The sequence below is a fragment of the Oncorhynchus masou genome, chromosome 25 (assembly GCF_036934945.1).
Source record: "Oncorhynchus masou masou isolate Uvic2021 chromosome 25, UVic_Omas_1.1, whole genome shotgun sequence".
Lineage (NCBI taxonomy): Eukaryota > Metazoa > Chordata > Actinopteri > Salmoniformes > Salmonidae > Oncorhynchus > Oncorhynchus masou.
Window position 1 is genome coordinate 28,686,207 of NC_088236.1, and position 18,747 is coordinate 28,704,953.

The 18,747-nt window shown below is 45.7% G+C and overlaps 1 protein-coding gene across 7 annotated transcripts in view; it reads right to left on the reverse strand.

Moving 5' to 3' along the window:
* Positions 1–18,747, reverse strand: part of LOC135514052 (smoothelin-like) — a 71,852-nt gene that overhangs the window by 16,267 nt on the left and 36,838 nt on the right. For 6 of the 7 annotated variants that reach the window (XM_064937219.1, XM_064937223.1, XM_064937225.1 and 3 more), the window contains 5 exons: positions 14,695–14,797; positions 10,227–11,317; positions 9,403–9,448; positions 7,205–7,834; positions 3,746–3,819 (listed from right to left, as the gene is read on the reverse strand). In XM_064937219.1, coding sequence (XP_064793291.1) covers positions 3,746–3,819; positions 7,205–7,834; positions 9,403–9,448; positions 10,227–11,317; positions 14,695–14,797 — 1,944 coding nt within the window. The remainder of the gene's footprint in view (positions 1–3,745; positions 3,820–7,204; positions 7,835–9,402; positions 9,449–10,226; positions 11,318–14,694; positions 14,798–18,747) is intronic. The other variant, XM_064937222.1, reaches the window with a different exon arrangement.

Genomic DNA, 18,747 nt, shown 5'->3' on the forward strand with positions numbered 1-18,747 from the left:
GCCGGCCATAGAAACTGTGGCAAGGCATGCCAGGAGAAGTGGGTCAGTCTCCGTCAGGGACATCACCCTAGTCTGGCACACACACAGAGTGGCATCTGAACAATGTGACAAGGTTTGTGTGTGTGTGCATGCTTGTAAAAATGATTATTTATTTATTTTTGTGCATATTTGAGCATGTGTGTTGGAGAGGGAGAATGAGAAGAGTCGGAGACAGAGCGAGTTCATGTGTGGATGTTCTCTATATCTCTGGATGTTCTGTATATGTTTAATATTGCAAGTGTTTGTATTTATGCCCCAAGGCACACCTGTGTGATTCAGATGGACATTCATTCCGTGTGTCTCAGAGACGAGAAAATGTCCTTGGCCGTTTTGACCCCGCTGTAGTTATTTACGAGTGACTAAAAGTCAGCAGCTTGGCTGGGACACCCTGGCCCCCCTCCGGGGGAAGACCAGCAGAGTGGAATAAATGCTCTTAGAGCACAGCTTTAAATCACATGGCCATAAAACTCCAGGGATAAAACAGGAACACACTGCTTCTGACATTCATGGCTCCACAGATCAGGATCATCTCCAAAATAGGCAGAGCCCCCCCCCCCCCCCACACACACGTGCTGGTTGGGGGTAACCTATCTTCAGAGAGTATGTTCAGGCTGTGCTGCCAATAGGGAGATTAGTGGGCTATTTGACTGAGGGGGCAGGACTGACAGTTAATCATTCACTGTGGGACCGTGGCCAAATAACCCAGTACAGTGTTGCCAGTGTGACCCAAGGCTCTGCTGTGATCTCCATGCTCACAGGAAAGCTACTTACTGCCTGTCTGTCATCGCCACAGAGATGGCATTATGTATAACCGAGGGCACGGGGGCAGCAGACAGCCTGAACGTGTGGGTGGCAGAGATGAGCGGGTGGGTGGCAGCAACTCTTTACAACACTCCCTCTTTTTCACTTTCACTTAGCCTCAGTCTCCGTTTCACCTTTGTCTTTCTGTACTTTCTCTTTCAATATTCTGCCCTCTCTCACTGTCTCCCCGACTTACCCATCTGTCGATCTTACTTACCCTCCATTTCTATCCTTAATGCTTCTTCTTTTTAAGGTCCTTCTACTTACCATCACTAATTTACCTCTCCCTCACATGCTTCTTGCTCGCTTTCTTCAGAGTTGATGCGATTTTATTATTCTGCCCATTGTAAGACTCAATGCTACCCTATCTGCATTATCCCAGTCTCAAAGCTTATCTGACCTAAAGTAAGCTGTCATTAAGTAACTGGTTGTGTATAGGGGTGATAATGGTAATAAGGTTTGAAGAAAGACCACCAGAGAGGCGCAGAGGACCACCCACACAGATCACAGTCTGTAGCCTCATTTACCAAACACCAATAAAGACCAACTAATCCAAAACAACCCTCTTGTCATAAATCTCTGATTGCAGGACATCCATAATAGGACTGTTCCATCAGTGTATACATCAGACAACCCTACATTCCTATAGAGGAAATAGGACTCTGAATGAGGCTCACTGTCAGTTCCTGTTGATGGTGGCACTGGAAGCCAATCCATCGTCCTGGTAACGTCGTTGTAACGCACCCTTGTACTTCCATGGGCCCGAGAGACTGTGTGGACAGGTGGTGGGGTCTGGGCCCTGCGCAGAGTGCAGCAGCCCACCTCTCCCCTGCTTGATGCTAACCCAGAGTGAAAACAGCGACTGCCAGCATCTCCCACAATCGCATTAGTAGAGCAATTTCCACGATTGCCTAATAACCAGAATAAGTCTGACGGCAGCTCCCAGAGGGAGGATAACTCAGGGACCCTGCTCACTTTCAGAATCCAGGGAAAGAGTGGAGGCCCACCGGTGGCTCTTCCATACTCACAGTAATCATAGAAGACATGAAACCTCATGCGAAAGTCAGTACCAGTGTTCTTTCTGCTTGCTTGTTCAGCAATGTTTGCATCAACGTTTACCTACCCGCTAATATGCCAATGCAAGCAGAATGTACAGCGTGTTACACTTTGCTAGCATGTGTCAAGTTCAAAGGCTTAACCCCTACCCTGACAGAGCTGTATTACAATCGCATTAGTAGCATCATAACAATTTAGGGCTTAAGTAACAGTAACTGATACACCATGCTGGTGACTTGGGCTGAAAGAAAAGTCCCCAGTGTGTCTACACAAAAATTAACACTGGCCTTGTGATCTTATTCACAATCCGTGTGGATTACAGCAGGACACATTCTAAACCACAGCACATGGTTTTACACCTCTAAACAATAAAAGTGGACGTACCGGTATTCAGTGGTTCTATCCATGACAATCACCAGGTACCAATATTCACCACTGATATTTGGAAAAGTTGAAATGAAATCGTAATACATCAGACATATTTTTCACTCCCCACCGTAGTTACCTACTTGTCCTGACGACGCTTAGCTCAGTCAAGTATACACCTCATCTTCTGCAGAATGAATGTATGCCGTCTTGGCTCTTCCTCGGTCAGACTGGCTCAGTCTGTCTGTGTGTAAGAGCCACCAATCTGTCTGCATCTGTCTGGATATGTGTTACTACAACGTTAACTGCTGGAGACGGTTTCTGTGCAAAACCTTTACTACCCCCCCCAAGCCCAGCCAGCGTCCTCCCAGCACAGCCCTGATAAACCAGTCAGTGCCCTGATCCCCTAATCAGATTACTGCCCCGCCCTTCATGGGGGGGTGGAATACAGCACAATTAATGAGTGAGTAAACCTGACTACACTTCTCCCTTACCCTCCATTCACTGCCTTTCATTCAATCGCCACAGAGCTTTTTCCTTCATGGAAGGAAGGGAAAGTAAGCAGACTGAGGACAGAGTCTCACCCTCACTGAGAGGTCAGGGCACTGCAGAGCCTGGGTGGTCTCTTCCCTCTGCTCACCACCTCAACTAACCCATCTGACTGGAGACATCAGCACCAATCATCAACGAACCTGATGACTCTCCACCAATCACAGTGCCTGAACCCTGGTTGATGGTAGAGGGGCTCAGGGGTTTTTTACAGTATGAGAAAAGATGAAGAATCTGTGTCCTTGTCTAGTTGAGTGGGTAGAGATGAATCTCAGGAGGGATGAGACAAAAAGAGAATGAAGAGTGCCCAGTGCACATCCCTCCCTCTCCTTTACTCTCGCTGTATGTTTATCATACCATACAAGGACAGATGTGACCCCTCGATTATTTTTTACTTAACTAGGCAAGTCAGTTAAGAACAAATTCTTATTTACAATGACGGCCTACCCCGGCCAAACCCAGACGACACCCTATGGGACTCCCAATCCCGGCAGGTAGTGATACAGCCTGGAATTAAACCAGGGTCTGTAGTGACGCCTCTAGCACTGAGATGCAGTGCCTTAGACTGCTGCGCCCTTGGGAGTCTCTCTCCCTGACCTCTCAGGGAGGGTGAGAGTCTGTGTCCTCAGGGTGCCTACTCTCCCCTCATTCCATTAAGGAAAAAGCTCTGTGGTGATTGAGTGAAAGGGAGTGTTCACTTTTATAAAATCTCTCTATCGGCATCTGAGGCACTTGCTTTTTGGGGCCTTTGGGTTGGTGTTCAATTCAATAAAACTAAGCTGCAATTGAAACTTCAAGGCAAGTGGAAAACCATGACTGTTCAACTTACAGTCCAACATTGATAGCTGCTATAGGCATGACATGCAGAACTCCTGTCTGACAGGTTGTTATGGTCATCACACCCGGTCTATCTGCCAGGTCAGGTTACAGTTACCTTGAAAGAGGAGCCGTAGGTAAGGCTGGAGGAGGACATCTTGAAGGGGGTCGCTCTGAGGCCCAGGGTCAAGTCTGCCAGGGAGAGAGAGGGAGACATACAGGAAGAGACTTATATGGAGCTGAAATGTCAAAAGCTCAATAAAAACACTGTCATTTAAAAACAATGTCACAGCACACCACCAGTGTGTATCCATAAATATTTACAACAGACTTAAGGCCCCTAAGCCTTTCTTTTGGTATATTGGACATGATGATGTTCCCATGTCCCTGAGTGTGTTGAGGGGGCCATCACTCACTGACATGAGCTGCCATGGTGATGGGAGGTCTCATATCTAACCAGTGAGTCACACTATGGACAAAGCCGCCGCTAATATAAACACTCATGTTCTATCCCTCTCTGTATGGATACACACATTTTCACGTGACCAGTGCACTAACACCCCACCCACATAGTAAGCTGGAGGCCATCATAAGACCGCATCTGTCAGTTTAACCGCAGCTATAAAACAGAAGTGCTTGTTTGATCCGTTCCAGTGTTCTGTACTGCACACTCAGCCAGGACTGTTGTTCAGAGCTGCTGGGAGAACTAGTCATTATCCTAGCCTATCTTCAGTCTGTCAGGGAGCAGGGAGCTTCCAAAATAGGACCCCAAAGCCATTAGAGCAAATTAGGCTTAAAAGCAACAATGCCGGCCTCTTGAAAAAGCCCAGTGGAGCTGTCGGAGTGTCTGGGAGGAGGGGAGGGGTAATCAGAGGCTGTAGTGGTCCTATACAGGTCTTATGTGAACGGTTTGGGTTGGAGGTCCTGGTGGCTGGAAAGTGCTTGAGAACAAGACTGGCTTTTTGGACAGATCTCCACAGCAGGCTGCTTCTGAGATGCACCAAGACACTAACATACACATACAGAAACACATACTGTATTGACAGACGCAATCAGGTAGGTGTCCTGGAAATGCAGTTTTAATGCCTGTTTTCTACTTTTACGTTGACAACGCTTTCCTGGATACAACGGTACAGTGTGAGTGTTTGACTGGCATTTACAGTGGTACACAGCCCATAGTCTGTTGTGGACATCGCCAACTCTGCGGGATGCCACAGAGAGACCACAGCGTATTGTAATGTCGAACATACGGTAGCTAGCTACACTCTAGAACTGCCCGTTGTATTGTGTCTCTATTCCTATACCACTCTCCCACCCCCCTCCACACAGTGTGCCTGTCCATCACAGACACGATGCTGCTCCATATCCACAGCAGATCCCTGTTCCCACACATGCTCCCTGACCCTGGCCTGTTCTCAACCTGGGGTTCAGCCCTGCTGCTGACTGCCCCCTGCCCCTGTGGCGTCTCTGGTCTCCCATGGCAACAGGGATTCCAGTGTGATCTGAAGGCTGACATTAGCATGTAGAGGTGAGGCTGGGACAGAGCAGGAGACATAGCTACACTGTCTGCCTCCAGTCCACACACAGGCACAGTGCATCTGATCTGCTGCAGTACACTGGGCTGGAGGGATGGAAAATGTCCCTCTATGTTCCACTGGTAATGCTAGTTGATCTACAGTGCCTTGAGAAAGTATTCGGCCCCCTTGAACTTTGCGACCTTTTGCCACATTTCAGGCTTCAAACATAAAGATATAAAACTGTATTTTTTTGTGAAGAATCAACAACAAGTGGGACACAATCATGAAGTGGAACGACATTTATTGGATATTTCAAACTTTTTTAACAAATTAAAAACTGAAAAATTGGGCGTGCAAAATTATTCAGCCCCCTTAAGTAAATACTTTGTAGCGCCACCTTTTGCTGCGATTACAGCTGTAAGTCGCTTGGGGTATGTCTCTATCAGTTTTGCACATCGAGAGACTGAAATTTTTTCCCATTCCTCCTTGCAAAACAGCTCGAGCTCAGTGAGGTTGGATGGAGAGCATTTGTGAACAGCAGTTTTCAGTTCTTTCCACAGATTCTCGATTGGATTCAGGTTTGGACTATGACTTGGCCATTCTAACACCTGGATATGTTTATTTTTGAACCATTCCATTGTAGATTTTGCTTTATGTTTTGGATCATTGTCTTGTTGGAAGACAAATCTCCGTCCCAGTCTCAGGTCTTTTGCAGACTCCATCAGGTTTTCTTCCAGAATGGTCCTGTATTTGGCTCCATCCACCTTCCCATCAATTTTAACCATCTTCCCTGTCCCTGCTGAAGACAAGCAGGCCCAAACCATGATGCTGCCACCACCATGTTTGACAGTGGGGATGGTGTGTTCATTGTGATGAGCTGTGTTGCTTTTACGCCAAACATAACGTTTTGCATTGTTGCCAAAAAGTTCAATTTTGGTTTCATCTGACCAGAGCACCTTCTTCCACATGTTTGGTGTGTCTCCCAGGTGGCTTGTGGCAAACTTTAAACAACACTTTTTATGGATATCTTTAAGAAATGGCTTTCTTCTTGCCACTCTTCCATAAAGGCCAGATTTGTGCAATATACGACTGATTGTTGTCCTATGGACATAGTCTCCCACCTCAGCTGTAGATCTCTGCAGTTCATCCAGAGTGATCATGGGCCTCTTGGCTGCATCTCTGATCAGTCTTCTCCTTGTATGAGCTGAAAGTTTAGAGGGACGGCCAGGTCTTGGTAGATTTGCAGTGGTCTGATACTCCTTCCATTTCAATATTATCGCTTGCACAGTGCTCCTTGGGATGTTTAAAGCTTGGGAAATCTTTTTGTATCCAAATCCGGGCTTTAAACCTCTTCACAACAGTATCTCGGACCTGCCTGGTGTGTTTCTTGTTCTTCATGATGCTCTCTGCGCTTTTAACGGACCTCTGAGACTATCACAGTGCAGGTGCATTTATACGGAGACTTGATTACACACAGGTGGATTGTATTTATCATCATTAGTCATTTAGGTCAACATTGGATCATACAGAGATCCTCACTGAACTTCTGGAGAGAGTTTGCTGCACTGAAAGTAAAGGGGCTGAATCATTTTGCACGCCCAATTTTTCAGTTTTTGATTTGTTAAAAAAGTTTGAAATATCCAATAAATGTCGTTCCACTTCATGATTGTGTCCCACTTGTTGTTGATTCTTCACAAAAAAATATAGTTTTATATCTTTATGTTTGAAGCCTGAAATGTGGCAAAAAGTTGCAAAGTTCAAGGGGGCCGAATACTTTCGCAAGGCACTGTATTCTAAGATTCAGGGGGAAATTCAAGGGGGTTTATATCATTTCAAATATCAACTTCTGTTTCGGGATTTAACGCATATCCATATCCATCAAAATCTGTGGTCTGTAAAGATAAAGAATCTGGAACCAGAAGTCTTATCTAGCATATCCATCACCAAGTACACAGCTCAAAGAAAGGCCACAGTAAACCACCCAGCACATCATGTCTCTAATGTGCCCAGACGGTAGTGAATGATATTTGGGAGGGAGGAGTGTTAGGTAGTGCTCCTACCTGCTCTCTGACCTATGGGGTTGGTGGAGATGCGTGGAGCCAGGTTGCCTCTAGAGGATGAAGAGGTGGTGGTGGTACGCCCATCTTTGATCTCGATAGTTAGGAAGGTCTTCATGTCGGGGTCTGCCGCTCCCTTGCTGTCCCGCTGTGCAGATGCTCTCCCTGTGGTCTTGTCTTCCTTTGAGCCGCCCGAGGCGTGCCGCAGCTTTTCAGCTGCCTGCTTTGCCCCGCCTACAGCGTTCAAGGATTGAGCAGCGCTTTGTAGAGGTTTGGTGGCCACGCCCCCTGGATGAACTGTGCCCTGGCATTGGACATGGTTCTTTGAGGAGGCGGATGAAGAGTAGGATGTAGAGCCTACATGGGGTCTCCCGGGTCTGTCTGTAGGGGTGGTGATGGATACTACTGTGGTTACTGCAGTCTGCTTGGCTGTCCCTGCTGCTGGCCCCTCACTCAGCTGGGTGGCTCTGCCTAGGACTCGGGCACTGGGGGCTGTCGCGTTCCTCAGAGCTTGAGAACCCCTATTCAGCACCGGGACACTGGGACTGGGCTCCGTGAACTTACGCATACGGTCCCGCACAGAATTAGCCCGGCCGAACGGGGCCAAGACAACCGGCTCTTTCTTCTCAGGAACTGCAAAACAGACAAAGCATGAGTGGAAATTATTTAAACACAGTAGCAAAGAACAGAGGAACCCAGACACAGTCAAGTAATACAAACTCAGTAGTTAATTACCCAGCCCCCCTGGTACAGTTGACACACAAAGACTGGAAACATTTCAAAGTCTTCAGCAGGGCAATATGCCTGAAAGTCCTCAAACTCAAAGCAGCAGTCTTACTGACAGCAGCACTCTTCTCATGCTAAAGCACTTTGCAAATCCCTTGACTTCCCTTCTCTCGCTCCCCCCCCTCCCTTTTTCCAGCCCCCTCCTTTTCTTCAATCCCCCTCGCCCGCCTTCATTCTCCCTCATCTTCAGTGCGTCAGCTTAGGCCATTAGCTGACAGATTTGCTCAAGTTCTAGGTTGCCTGAGTGTTTCTGGATTCATGCTCCTTTCTGTACAGCAGAGCAATGGTCTGATTTCACCACATATAGGGAAAGGCTCCACACTCACTTAGAAAAGCATTTCTTTCCCTCTTAATCATCTCGATTTCGTGTTTTTGAGAATAACAAGCTTTTAGGAGTCTGGGGACACAGAGAGGAGAATATAAAGAAGGGCCTTCTTATATCTTGCCATCCAGTCCTCTAGCGGTGAGCCCTCACCCCTTCCCCTGTATGACTGGCCCTATACGGTCATGCTGGCCCTACAAAGCTCCTCTGGATGGAAGCCATTAAACTGATAGAGTTAGGTAGCAAGTCGTCTTGATTATATTAGAGGAACAGCTATAACTCAGCAGTGCTAAGGGGCTCAGTTCATTGATCCTCTGGTGAGAGGTCTGTTATCAACACTGCTGGTGGAGTTTCACAGTAGAGCTCCAGAAATGAGCCACAAATCCACCCTGGCTCCCACTTAATGTCAGGCAAAAACATATATACTACCGTTCAAAAGTTTGGGGTCACTTAGAAATGTTCTTGTTTTTGAAAGAAAAGCACATTTTTGTCCATTAAAATAACATCAAATTGATCAGAAAAACAGTGTAGACATTGTTAATGTTGTAAATGACTATTGTAGCTGGAAACGGCAGATTTTTTTATGGAACATCTACATAGGCGTACAGAGGCCCATTATCAGCAACCATCACTCCTGGGTTCCAATGGCACGTTCTGTTAGCTAATCCAAGTTTATCATTTTAAAAAGGCTAATTGATCATTACAAAACCCTTTTGCAATTATGTTAGCACAGCTGAAAACTGTGGTTCTGATTAAAGAAGCAATAAAACTGGCCTTCTTTATACTAGTTGAGTATCTGGAGCATCAGCATTTGGAGGTTCGATTACAGGCATCCAGTGTCTGTCTTCTTTTGCCCATCTCAATCTTTTCTTTTCATTGGCCAGTCTGAGATATGGCTTTTTCTTTGCTACTCTGCCTAGAAGGCCAGCATTCCAGAGTCTCCTCTTCACTGTTGACATTGAGACTGGTGTTTTGCGGGTACTATTGTGAGGCAAAAATGTGCTTTTCTTTCAAAAACAAGGACATTTCTAAGTGACCCCAAACTTTTGAACGGTAGTGTATGGATAAGGTTTGTATCTGCAAACATGCTCACCTGCATCATTTGCTTTTCTGAGAGGAGTGAGTAAAGTATATCTGACCTGAAAGGGGGGGGGGATGAGAGGGAGAAAGAGAAGATTCAATTAGAACATAGCAATAAGCAACATAGGGCAATAGTGCAGATCCATGGGATGGCAGGGAGGATCGTCAACATTATGTAACAGTTTGGCGCAAGGGAGGCGCGTTTGGGGCTGATCTTTTTTTGGCTGAGGGGCCTTCATAGCGCAATGTAAACACATGGAAGATAAGCATACCATATTGCAGAGTTCTATAAAAGAGCCTGGAGCCTGCATTGGGTAAACACTCCCCATAAGGGCAACAACGTGGCGTCATGGTGACCCAAGTCTCTGATGAGGCCATTGAGCAAACAATAGAGACTCAGAATGCTTCAGCAGCCATCTCCTGCCTGTGTGTTTGGCTGTTGCTGGGCAGCCCCAGCGGCTCTTCCTCTGACAGCAGGTGAGGAAAACCAAGATCTGAGGGGAACCAGAACCAGCTGAGCACAAGAAAGGATTTGGGCCGGCTCTGAGGTGCTGAGTTTATTTGTGTAGCCAAGTAACCATAGTCAAACAGAGCTTTTAAACACGTACAGAGATATTTTATATGTTTATAGCTGTCGACGTTACAAAGATGCTGCTGAGAACTGGTGCTTCAAAAGAGAGGGAGGGAGAGAGGGAGGGAGGGCGAGAGGGAGACATGCCATCATAGCACAACACCCCCCTCTAGTGGTGTGATAACCTATATATTCTACCTTTCTACCTAGAGACACAGCAGATCATGTCAGCAAGCATTACCCAGAGAGATTCAACAAGACTGTACCTTCTGTTCCTGGATGTCTCCTCTTTCCTTGGCACTGCCATTGAGCAGGCCACTGTGGGAGTCTGGGACTTTCCTGAATAGGACGGCCCCATCAGGCTGATAATGGTTGGTAGTGGTGCTGTCTTGATGTGACTGGTCTGGATGGTGGTTGGTGCTTTCAGCCTCGGAGTCTGTGTTGGAGGAGGAGCTACTCATGGTCACCTCTGGCTGCTCTACTCGGTTCCGGCCCACAGACAACACGTCAGATGTCCCTGAGTCCAACCGTTTCCGTGACAGGAGCCCTGCGCCGTCAAAGGTCTCAGAGCCCAGGGGGGCTGGCGGTCCCATACTGGAGTCTGATGTGCCAGAGTCCAGTCTCTGTCTGAAGTGGGACTCTGAGGCCCCAGAGTCCAGTCTGCCTCTGTGGGCGGAACACTGGCTTCTGTCTGATGCTCCAGAGTCCACCCTGGTCCTGAAGGCTGAGCCCAGGCTCTTTTCTGATGCTCCAGAGTCCACCCTGGTCCTGAAGGCTGAGCCCAGGCTCTTTTCTGATGCTCCAGAGTCCACCCTGGTCCTGAAGGCTGAGCCCAGGCTCTTTTCTGATGCTCCAGAGTCCACCCTGGTCCTGAAGGCTGAGCCCAGGCTCTTTTCTGATGCTCCAGAGTCCACCCTGGTCCTGAAGGCTGAGCCCAGGCTCTTTTCTGATGCTCCAGAGTCCACCCTGGTCCTGAAGGCTGAGCCCAGGCTCTTTTCTGATGCTCCAGAGTCCACCCTGGTCCTGAAGGCTGAGCCCAGGCTCTTTTCTGATGCTCCAGAGTCCACCCTGGTCCTGAAGGCTGAGCCCAGGCTCTTTTCTGATGCTCCAGAATCCACCCTGGTCCGGAAGGCTGAGCCCAGACCCAGACTCTTCTCTGAGGCTCCAGAGTCCAGACGGGGCCTGGAGGCCAGGCTGCGTTCTGAGGATGTCGAGTCAAAACGCTGGCGGTGGGATAAGACCACGTCCGGCTCTGATGATGTCACAGGATCCCGGGTCGGTGGGCGGGTCAGCAGAGGGCCCGGGACTTCATCCCTCACCAGGGGGTCCAGAACCAGAACCATGCCTGAGTTGGAGTCTACAAAACACAAAGACCACAATACAGTGAGTGGAACATATCCATGAGTAGATCTGGTATAGTGCCCGAGGAACACATACCATGAAAATACAACTCTGTTGTGTACAATTCTGTTGCATTTTTTCAGTTTCTCTAACCTAACATAAACAAGATGGAATGTAGGATCACGTGAGGAGTTGCTGGACAACTTGGGAACTGCTGATGAAAATTAAAAGGTTTCCGCAGAGGCCAAACCCCCAAGAGCACAGTGTGAGAGACATGTGAGCGCCACTGAGGAGACACAAGGGGATGTAGGCATTTCCTCCACACTTGACTCAATTCCTGGACCAGATGTCTGTGTGTGTAAAAGAGATTAGAACACTAGGTGGTTACCAACCAGCAGGAAGTGCAAGGGGAACTGGAAGTGGGGTGAAATGGAGAATAGAACAAGTTTTTCCCCCCTCCCCCGGTCTGAATCCAACCTCCTTCATTCCTCCTCCTCTCATCAGGAAACCACACTCCAAACACTGCAGTGCCCAACATCCTCCCCCTCCGAGAGCCAGTCTCTAGCTCTCCTCGTGATGCTCATTGCTCAGCATCTTTAACTCTGGGTGCTGTACAGGAACCACAGGCAAGCTGCATAAAATAGGCCACAGAGTGGAAAATCACAGTGTCCTTACAAGAGGACTCTGGATCATCAGAAAAGTGCCTGGGCTCCATTGTATGATAACATCTCTGCACCTTTGTATGCCCTATCCAAACAGAGCGTCCAGGTCTGTCATTTTCAAACCAAATCTGTGAAGGAGAGCCCCATTCTGGTCTAAGACGGCCACATCCTCATCAGCTTTTTCAACACTCTCTGAAGGCCTCCCAAAGCTGGGGTCAGGAGAAGCTTTAGCTGATTACTTGAAGGGAGTGGTTATATAATGGGGTTTGAATAAGAAACATGCTTATGATACGCATTCACTTCAAACATCACAAACTAAAATGGCCCCCCTTTCTCACACAAGGCCCTATAAATAGACCACATGACATCAAAGGAAGGCCTCAGTTAAGTTCAATTAAAAGAGAACTATAGTTGAAGGGAGGAACAGCCAAGGAGTTGCAAACTAGTGATTGAAGTTGTTGCCGTTTGTACATTGTGTCCAGTCCATTGTGTGCTGTTGTGAGGATTTCTGGGAAAACCCCCTACTGCTCTTGGATAATGAGAGGATGGTTTTAAATAACCACAATAGTGCATAATGCCGACTTCCCTCCCCTCCCCCTTCTTAACGAACACACAAAAACAAAAAACAGCAACAACAAAAGGGGTATTTTCATTGTCGAGGAGTCTGGCTCCCCCTGGACTATCACATTTAAAAAAAAATGTATTTCTGTATTTAACTATGCAAGTACACATTATTATTTCACAATGATGGCCTATCCCGGCCAAACACTCCCCTAAGCCAGACAACGCTGGGCCAATTGTGCGCCGCCCTATGGGACTCCCGGTCACGGCTGGTTGTGCTGGAGCCCGGGATCAAACCAGGGTCTGTAGTGACGCTTCTGGCACTGATATGCAGTGCCTTAGACCGCTGCGCCACTCGGGAGGCCCTTCCACTGAGCCACTTACAAACGGGTCATTTCCTAAATTACAGTCTTGTCACCAGGGTTGTGCTCAATTCAGAATTGACTCCAATTCACCAAATTCTAATTAAATTGGCCACACCCCACAGGATATGGAATTGAATTCAGTGATTCATGAAATAATAACTTAGACTTTTCTTGATTGTTCATTTTATGTTAGTTCTGGAAATCTATTGTCATTATATACATGCATATAAAATATTAATTAACATGACATGTTTTAGATACAAGATGTATATTTGTATAGACTACAACAAACAGAATAGAAGAGGCATTTGAATTTAATTGAATTCTATATTATTTTATTCAAATTATAATTGAAATTCTGTATCCTGTTTACTACTTAAATTCAAATTCAAGATTGTTAATTTATGCAGCATTCAAATCAATTCTGAACTGAGCACAATATTGCTTTTCACCAAACTATGGAGTGTGAGTGTATATATGTGTGCAAGACTGTGCTGTATATTTTAGTGTGTGTATGTGAGAAGAGAGAGGTAGCGTGTGTGTGTGTGTGTGTGTGTGTGTGTGTGTGTGTGACAGCCAGTGGGCCACAGTACCCCCATAATCTTCCAAGTTTAGTCCTCTCTCTAAACAACGTTCTCCTTCTCTCTGTTAAAAATGACCCCACCCCACCCTATCCGTTCCCAGCCACTAACTTCCTGTATCGGCATCCATTTCAAACAGCTCCTACCCACAATCCCTCTGCTCTGTGGAGGTCTGCTCCTGTCTGCCTCTGGCCCTGCCTTCACCCTGGACCAAATTGCATGGTGGTGGCCATGTCAAGAAAGGGTTCTGTTCTGGTATGTGCTTAAAATAGCAGATGTATTACTACTGGGTGTGGGTTCCCCTTTGAACGGGTGATGTTCCTGTTGCATCTCATAACCCCACTACTACCAGACACTGGCTGATGAGCGGGGTGTTGTGGGCTAAGGGTAAACCAGACCACATAAGGTAATTACGGTCAAAGGACCCAGCCAGGGACTGGCCAGGTTCAGGTCAACATTGGGGTAGGTTCCTTGATCAGAAAAATACTTAGCTTTAGCCTTAGAGTAAAAATAACGCAGTTGAGATGGAGTATATTGGTTCAACAAACACTTGCTCACTTTAGAGGCATTCATATCAGTCTGGCTATAAACACATTCTCTATTGTACTACATGCTCTCTCATAGCCCTTTACCGGTCTTCTCTCATTCACTTTTGCATTTGGTTTTTCTGTGAGTGGGAGTGTGTGTTTACAAGTCGTAATGTCTTTGCTAAAGATAGTACACCTATTGTAAAGCATTCACTGTGTTTTAAATTTAGGTTTTCTAACAGAGGTTAATGAAAATCACAACACACCCAAAGTCAGAGTCCCATGACTGTGGTGCCTCTAACCTGAAATAAAAGATGGAGGAGCTAAAAACAGTGTAAACCAATGAGACAGCCTCAGCTCCACTGCCGCCCCTACAGCAGAATGGCTCTATTGGCTGGTTATTTTCACTGGCATACCAGAGGAAATTGCATCTAGGTGCATAAGTGTGGAGGTACAAGCAATATTTGAATCAATGTTGTGTATAAGTGCCTATCCAAACTTAACCCTTAAGTTAAGGCAAACATGATCATATAAGCATGCCATATATAGAACAGAGCAGGAAGACAATTAACTCTATGTGTCTGTCATGAGTGTGTGTGTGTGGGACCTATGGACTGTCTAAGGAAAAGGAACAGTCAACCACTCATATGGTCTTTGAACCTCTAAGCTCAGCCCTTTGAACAGTGCCATTGCTCACCTGTCCTGTGCAGCTCTCTGCCCTGCTGCGTCTCGTGGCTCCGTAGCTCCCGGATCTGAGACTTGATTCTCTTTCGCTCGCTAAGCTTCTCCTTCTCTGTGTCCTGCAGAAACAATACAGTAAATCAGTGATTTTCAATACATAATTGCTTCAATGCAGAAAGAGTCAAGACAAGGGCATTCAGTTCTTCTCACATGCTGTTCCATGCAGTATGACATAAATTGGATACAGTCATTCAGTCAGCCCCTGCCCAGCTACAACACTGAGCTGAACCCCAACCATCCCATCCCTCTCAGTGGTCTGATCAGCAAATAAGTCAAACCATCAGGTACACAAAAGTCCTCGGTCTGTAGGGGGCAATCAGAACAGTGTGTGTGATGTCCGTGTCAAGCGCTCCTCAAAGAGAGAGGCCATGATGAGGACCAGGCCCTGCCTACCAGCTGAGATAAGATGGCGACTGCCATGCCTCCATCCTGTCCCTGCTCACCCCGGGAGAGACACAGTACACCATAACACGCCCTAAGAGCCAGCCAGGTAAATCAACCAACCCATAATGCTTTGAACCTATATGTTACACCAACGGAGTTAGTAACTCAGCTGTAACAGCCCAGGACATAGCCTTCTGTTGAGTAATGATTGAAGTGTGCCTGACCTCTCTGACCCCTCAGTCCTCCACCGTGGCCTGCTGTATTAGTAACGTCTGGTCCTCAGTACAGGTAGAGAAGTACACTCTGTACAGCCAGTAAAACACACTGGGTCTCATAATCTACAATAATAGAGGAAAGACACACTAGGAGGGTGAAGATAGAATAGAGAGTGCAACATTTTAGCATATGGAGAGGACATGGGAGATGCAGGGAGGTGGAGACAAAAGGAGAGAGAAGAAGAGAGGGAGACATGTAGAGGCTGCCACTGGTGCCTTACTTTGAGCTACTCCACAGGGAGATCAGCTGTACAGACACCAAGGACAAAACACACACACACACTTTTCCTCCTGCATAAGCTCACACACTCTCCCTTGTCCAGAACGCTCCAGTGCCCCACAAACCTTTCCACTATAGTGCATCTGTGATATTGTGTGGAAAAGGAACGTGTGCTTATATGGAGTTTCTATACACGCTTTAGAAATATATAAATAACTTCATAGTAAGTCATTTCTTTTTAACCATAAAGCTATTTGGCATAATAAATTCAGGAATAGTAAAACCAGAGCTGTGTCTGGTTCACTGGTCTTTAAAAATGGATATCATGAGAATATATGAAACCCTCACCCCTGTACTCCACACATACAATTATCTGTAAGGTCCCTCGGTCGAGCAGTGAATTTCAAACAGATTCAACCACAAAGACCAGAGAGGTTTTCCAATGCCTCGTAAAGAAGGGCACCTATTGGTAGATGGGTAAAACAAAAAAAGAAGCAGATATTGAATACCCCTTTGAGCATGGTGAAGTTATTAATTACACTTTGAATGGTGTATCAATACACCCAGTCCTAACTCAGTTGCCGGGGAGGGAGGAAACCGCTCAGGGATTTCACCATGAGACCAATAGTGACTTTAAAACAGTTGCAGAGTTTAATGGCTGTGATAGGAGAAAACTGAGGCTAGATCAATAACATTATAGTTACACCACAATACTAAACTAAATTAGAGTGAAAAGAAAGATCCCTGTACTAGGGGTATGTCAAGAATCCCGCCGAAGTTGGTGCCTCTTCCTGTTTGGGCGGCGCTCGGCGGTCGTCGTTGCCGGTTTACTCGCTGCCACCGATTCCCTTTTCTGTTTCAGTTAGTTTTGTCTGATTAGTTTCACCTGTTTCTTGTTTGGGTTTTGTTTTGGGCTATTTAAACCCGGTAGGCCCGTCTGCTTTTGTGTGGGCTTGTTTTTCTGTTCATGGTGTGTGGATTATTGTGGATTCCGTTTTTCCGGACAGTTTCGTCCTGTTTGTTGGACTGGGTATTTATGTGCCCATGTGTGTGGCGTGACCGTTACTCTGTTCTTGGAATAAAGATCCACGTTTTGAACTACCCTGCTCTCTGCGCCTGACTCCTCCACCCACTACTCCTAGAAGCCATTACAGGGTATAAAGGTTTAAACGACATTGTGATCGTTAACGTCCAGAAAAAAATCCCTAACCAAATTAGTTTTTATTACAAAATTAAAATCCCAGTGCAGTTATCACAAAACTACCACAACTGGCCCTGATCATAATTTTTTTTTCTTTCTTCCCACAAATACATAATGCAACAATGCTGTAATTTTAATAGGAGAGATATGAATCATTCAAATTACTTGCCATGCATGTCATCTTCGTTAACAGTTGGAAAAATGGCATAGTGAGACACAGCAGTGAAGTCCTGTATGGCAATACTTTGAGAAGTCAAATGAAAAGGTGATGAAAAGCAAACTTTGCAAGGTGGAATTGAGCTGCTGTGGCAGTATAGGTGTAATGCTGAACAACCTGGTCTCAGAGCATTTTGTATTATTCAGTGTGATATGTTCCATTTTGTATGGTATGTATTAATTTGTGATGTCCATCACCCATTTCGTATGATACTGTATGTTGCGAATTACAATTGGTTATGAATTTACAAAAGGTACTATATGTTACGAATTTGCAAAACGTATGATATTTTACGAATTCTAGCTAAGTGGCTGATGTTAGCTAGCTGGCTAAAATTAGCTAGGCTCGGGGTTAAGGTTAGGGTTAAGTTTAAGAGTTAGGTTAAAGGGTTAAAGTTAGGAAAAGGGTTAGCTAACATGCTAAGTAGTTGCAAAGTAGCTAAAAAGTGGTGGTAAGGTTGCTAATTAGCGAAAATGCTAAAGTTGTCTGTGACAAGATTCAAACTCACCACCTTTTGGTTGCTAGACATTTACGTCTCGCATTATACGTTTTTGCTTTAAGTAACCATACCAAACATTAAATATCATACTAATTTCAGTCTCCCGGATTTACGTTTACTGAGTTACCTCTAGTCTATGAGACCAGGCTGTGCTGAAAGGGACGACCCAACCTGTTGCTGGCAGCAGTGAGATAAGGGACGGAGTGAGGAAATCACAGCGCTGATTACAGAAATGATTGCAGTTGATATGCAGCCATCGTCAATGGTAGAGGATGTCGGCGTCAATACCCTATTGGTATATCTAGAACCAGACTACAAGATGCCATGTCAGCCCCGATGGAGAAATTGTACAATGATGGCTCTGTAAGTGCAAGTACAAAGCGCGAGCTCTCAAACACCATACATGGCGTTAACAGATTGGTATGTATCTATGAACATGCTGTCATACATCACTGCAACGAGCCATCACATTGATAAGAAGTGTGACATGAAGTACAGTACGCACTGACAACATGGAGGAGGCGCACACACACAACAGAGAACCTAAAACAACATTAATAACATGGTGGCTGAGTGAGTGGGGGACAGCAGTAACGTGAGCACCATCTGGTAGGGTTTCCATTAGTTAACACAGCCACAGTCTAACATAAAAATGTATGAAAAAGATATATATTTAGTCTTAATTTAAGGTTAGGCATAAGGTTAGCAGTGTGGTTAAGGTTAGGATTAAAACTACATTTTAAGAAGATACATTTTTAGCCAGGACTGCAGTAGATTGAACTGCATTGCCCCCTAATGGTCGTACACAAAACCACGTATGAATCGTGAATTCACGTAATTATTATTTAAAAAAAATTATGTTTAATTAAAAGTTTAAATAAAGAAACGACAGTTTAAACGGTAAGAGAAATTGTACATTTGTCACAGAATAAAAACAAAACTCCAAAACATGCATCCTGTTTGCAATAAAGCACTAAAGTAAATCTGCAAGAAATGTGGCAAAAAAAAAAATTCACTTCATGTCCTGAATACAACGCATTATGTTTGGGGCAAAACCAACACGTCACTGAGTAGCACTCTTCATATTTTCAAGTATAGTGGTGGCTGCATCATGTTATGGATATGCTCGTCATCAGCAAAGACTAGGGAGTTTTAAAAATAAACAGAATAAAGCTAAGCACAGGCAAAATCCTAGAGGAAGGCCAAATATACA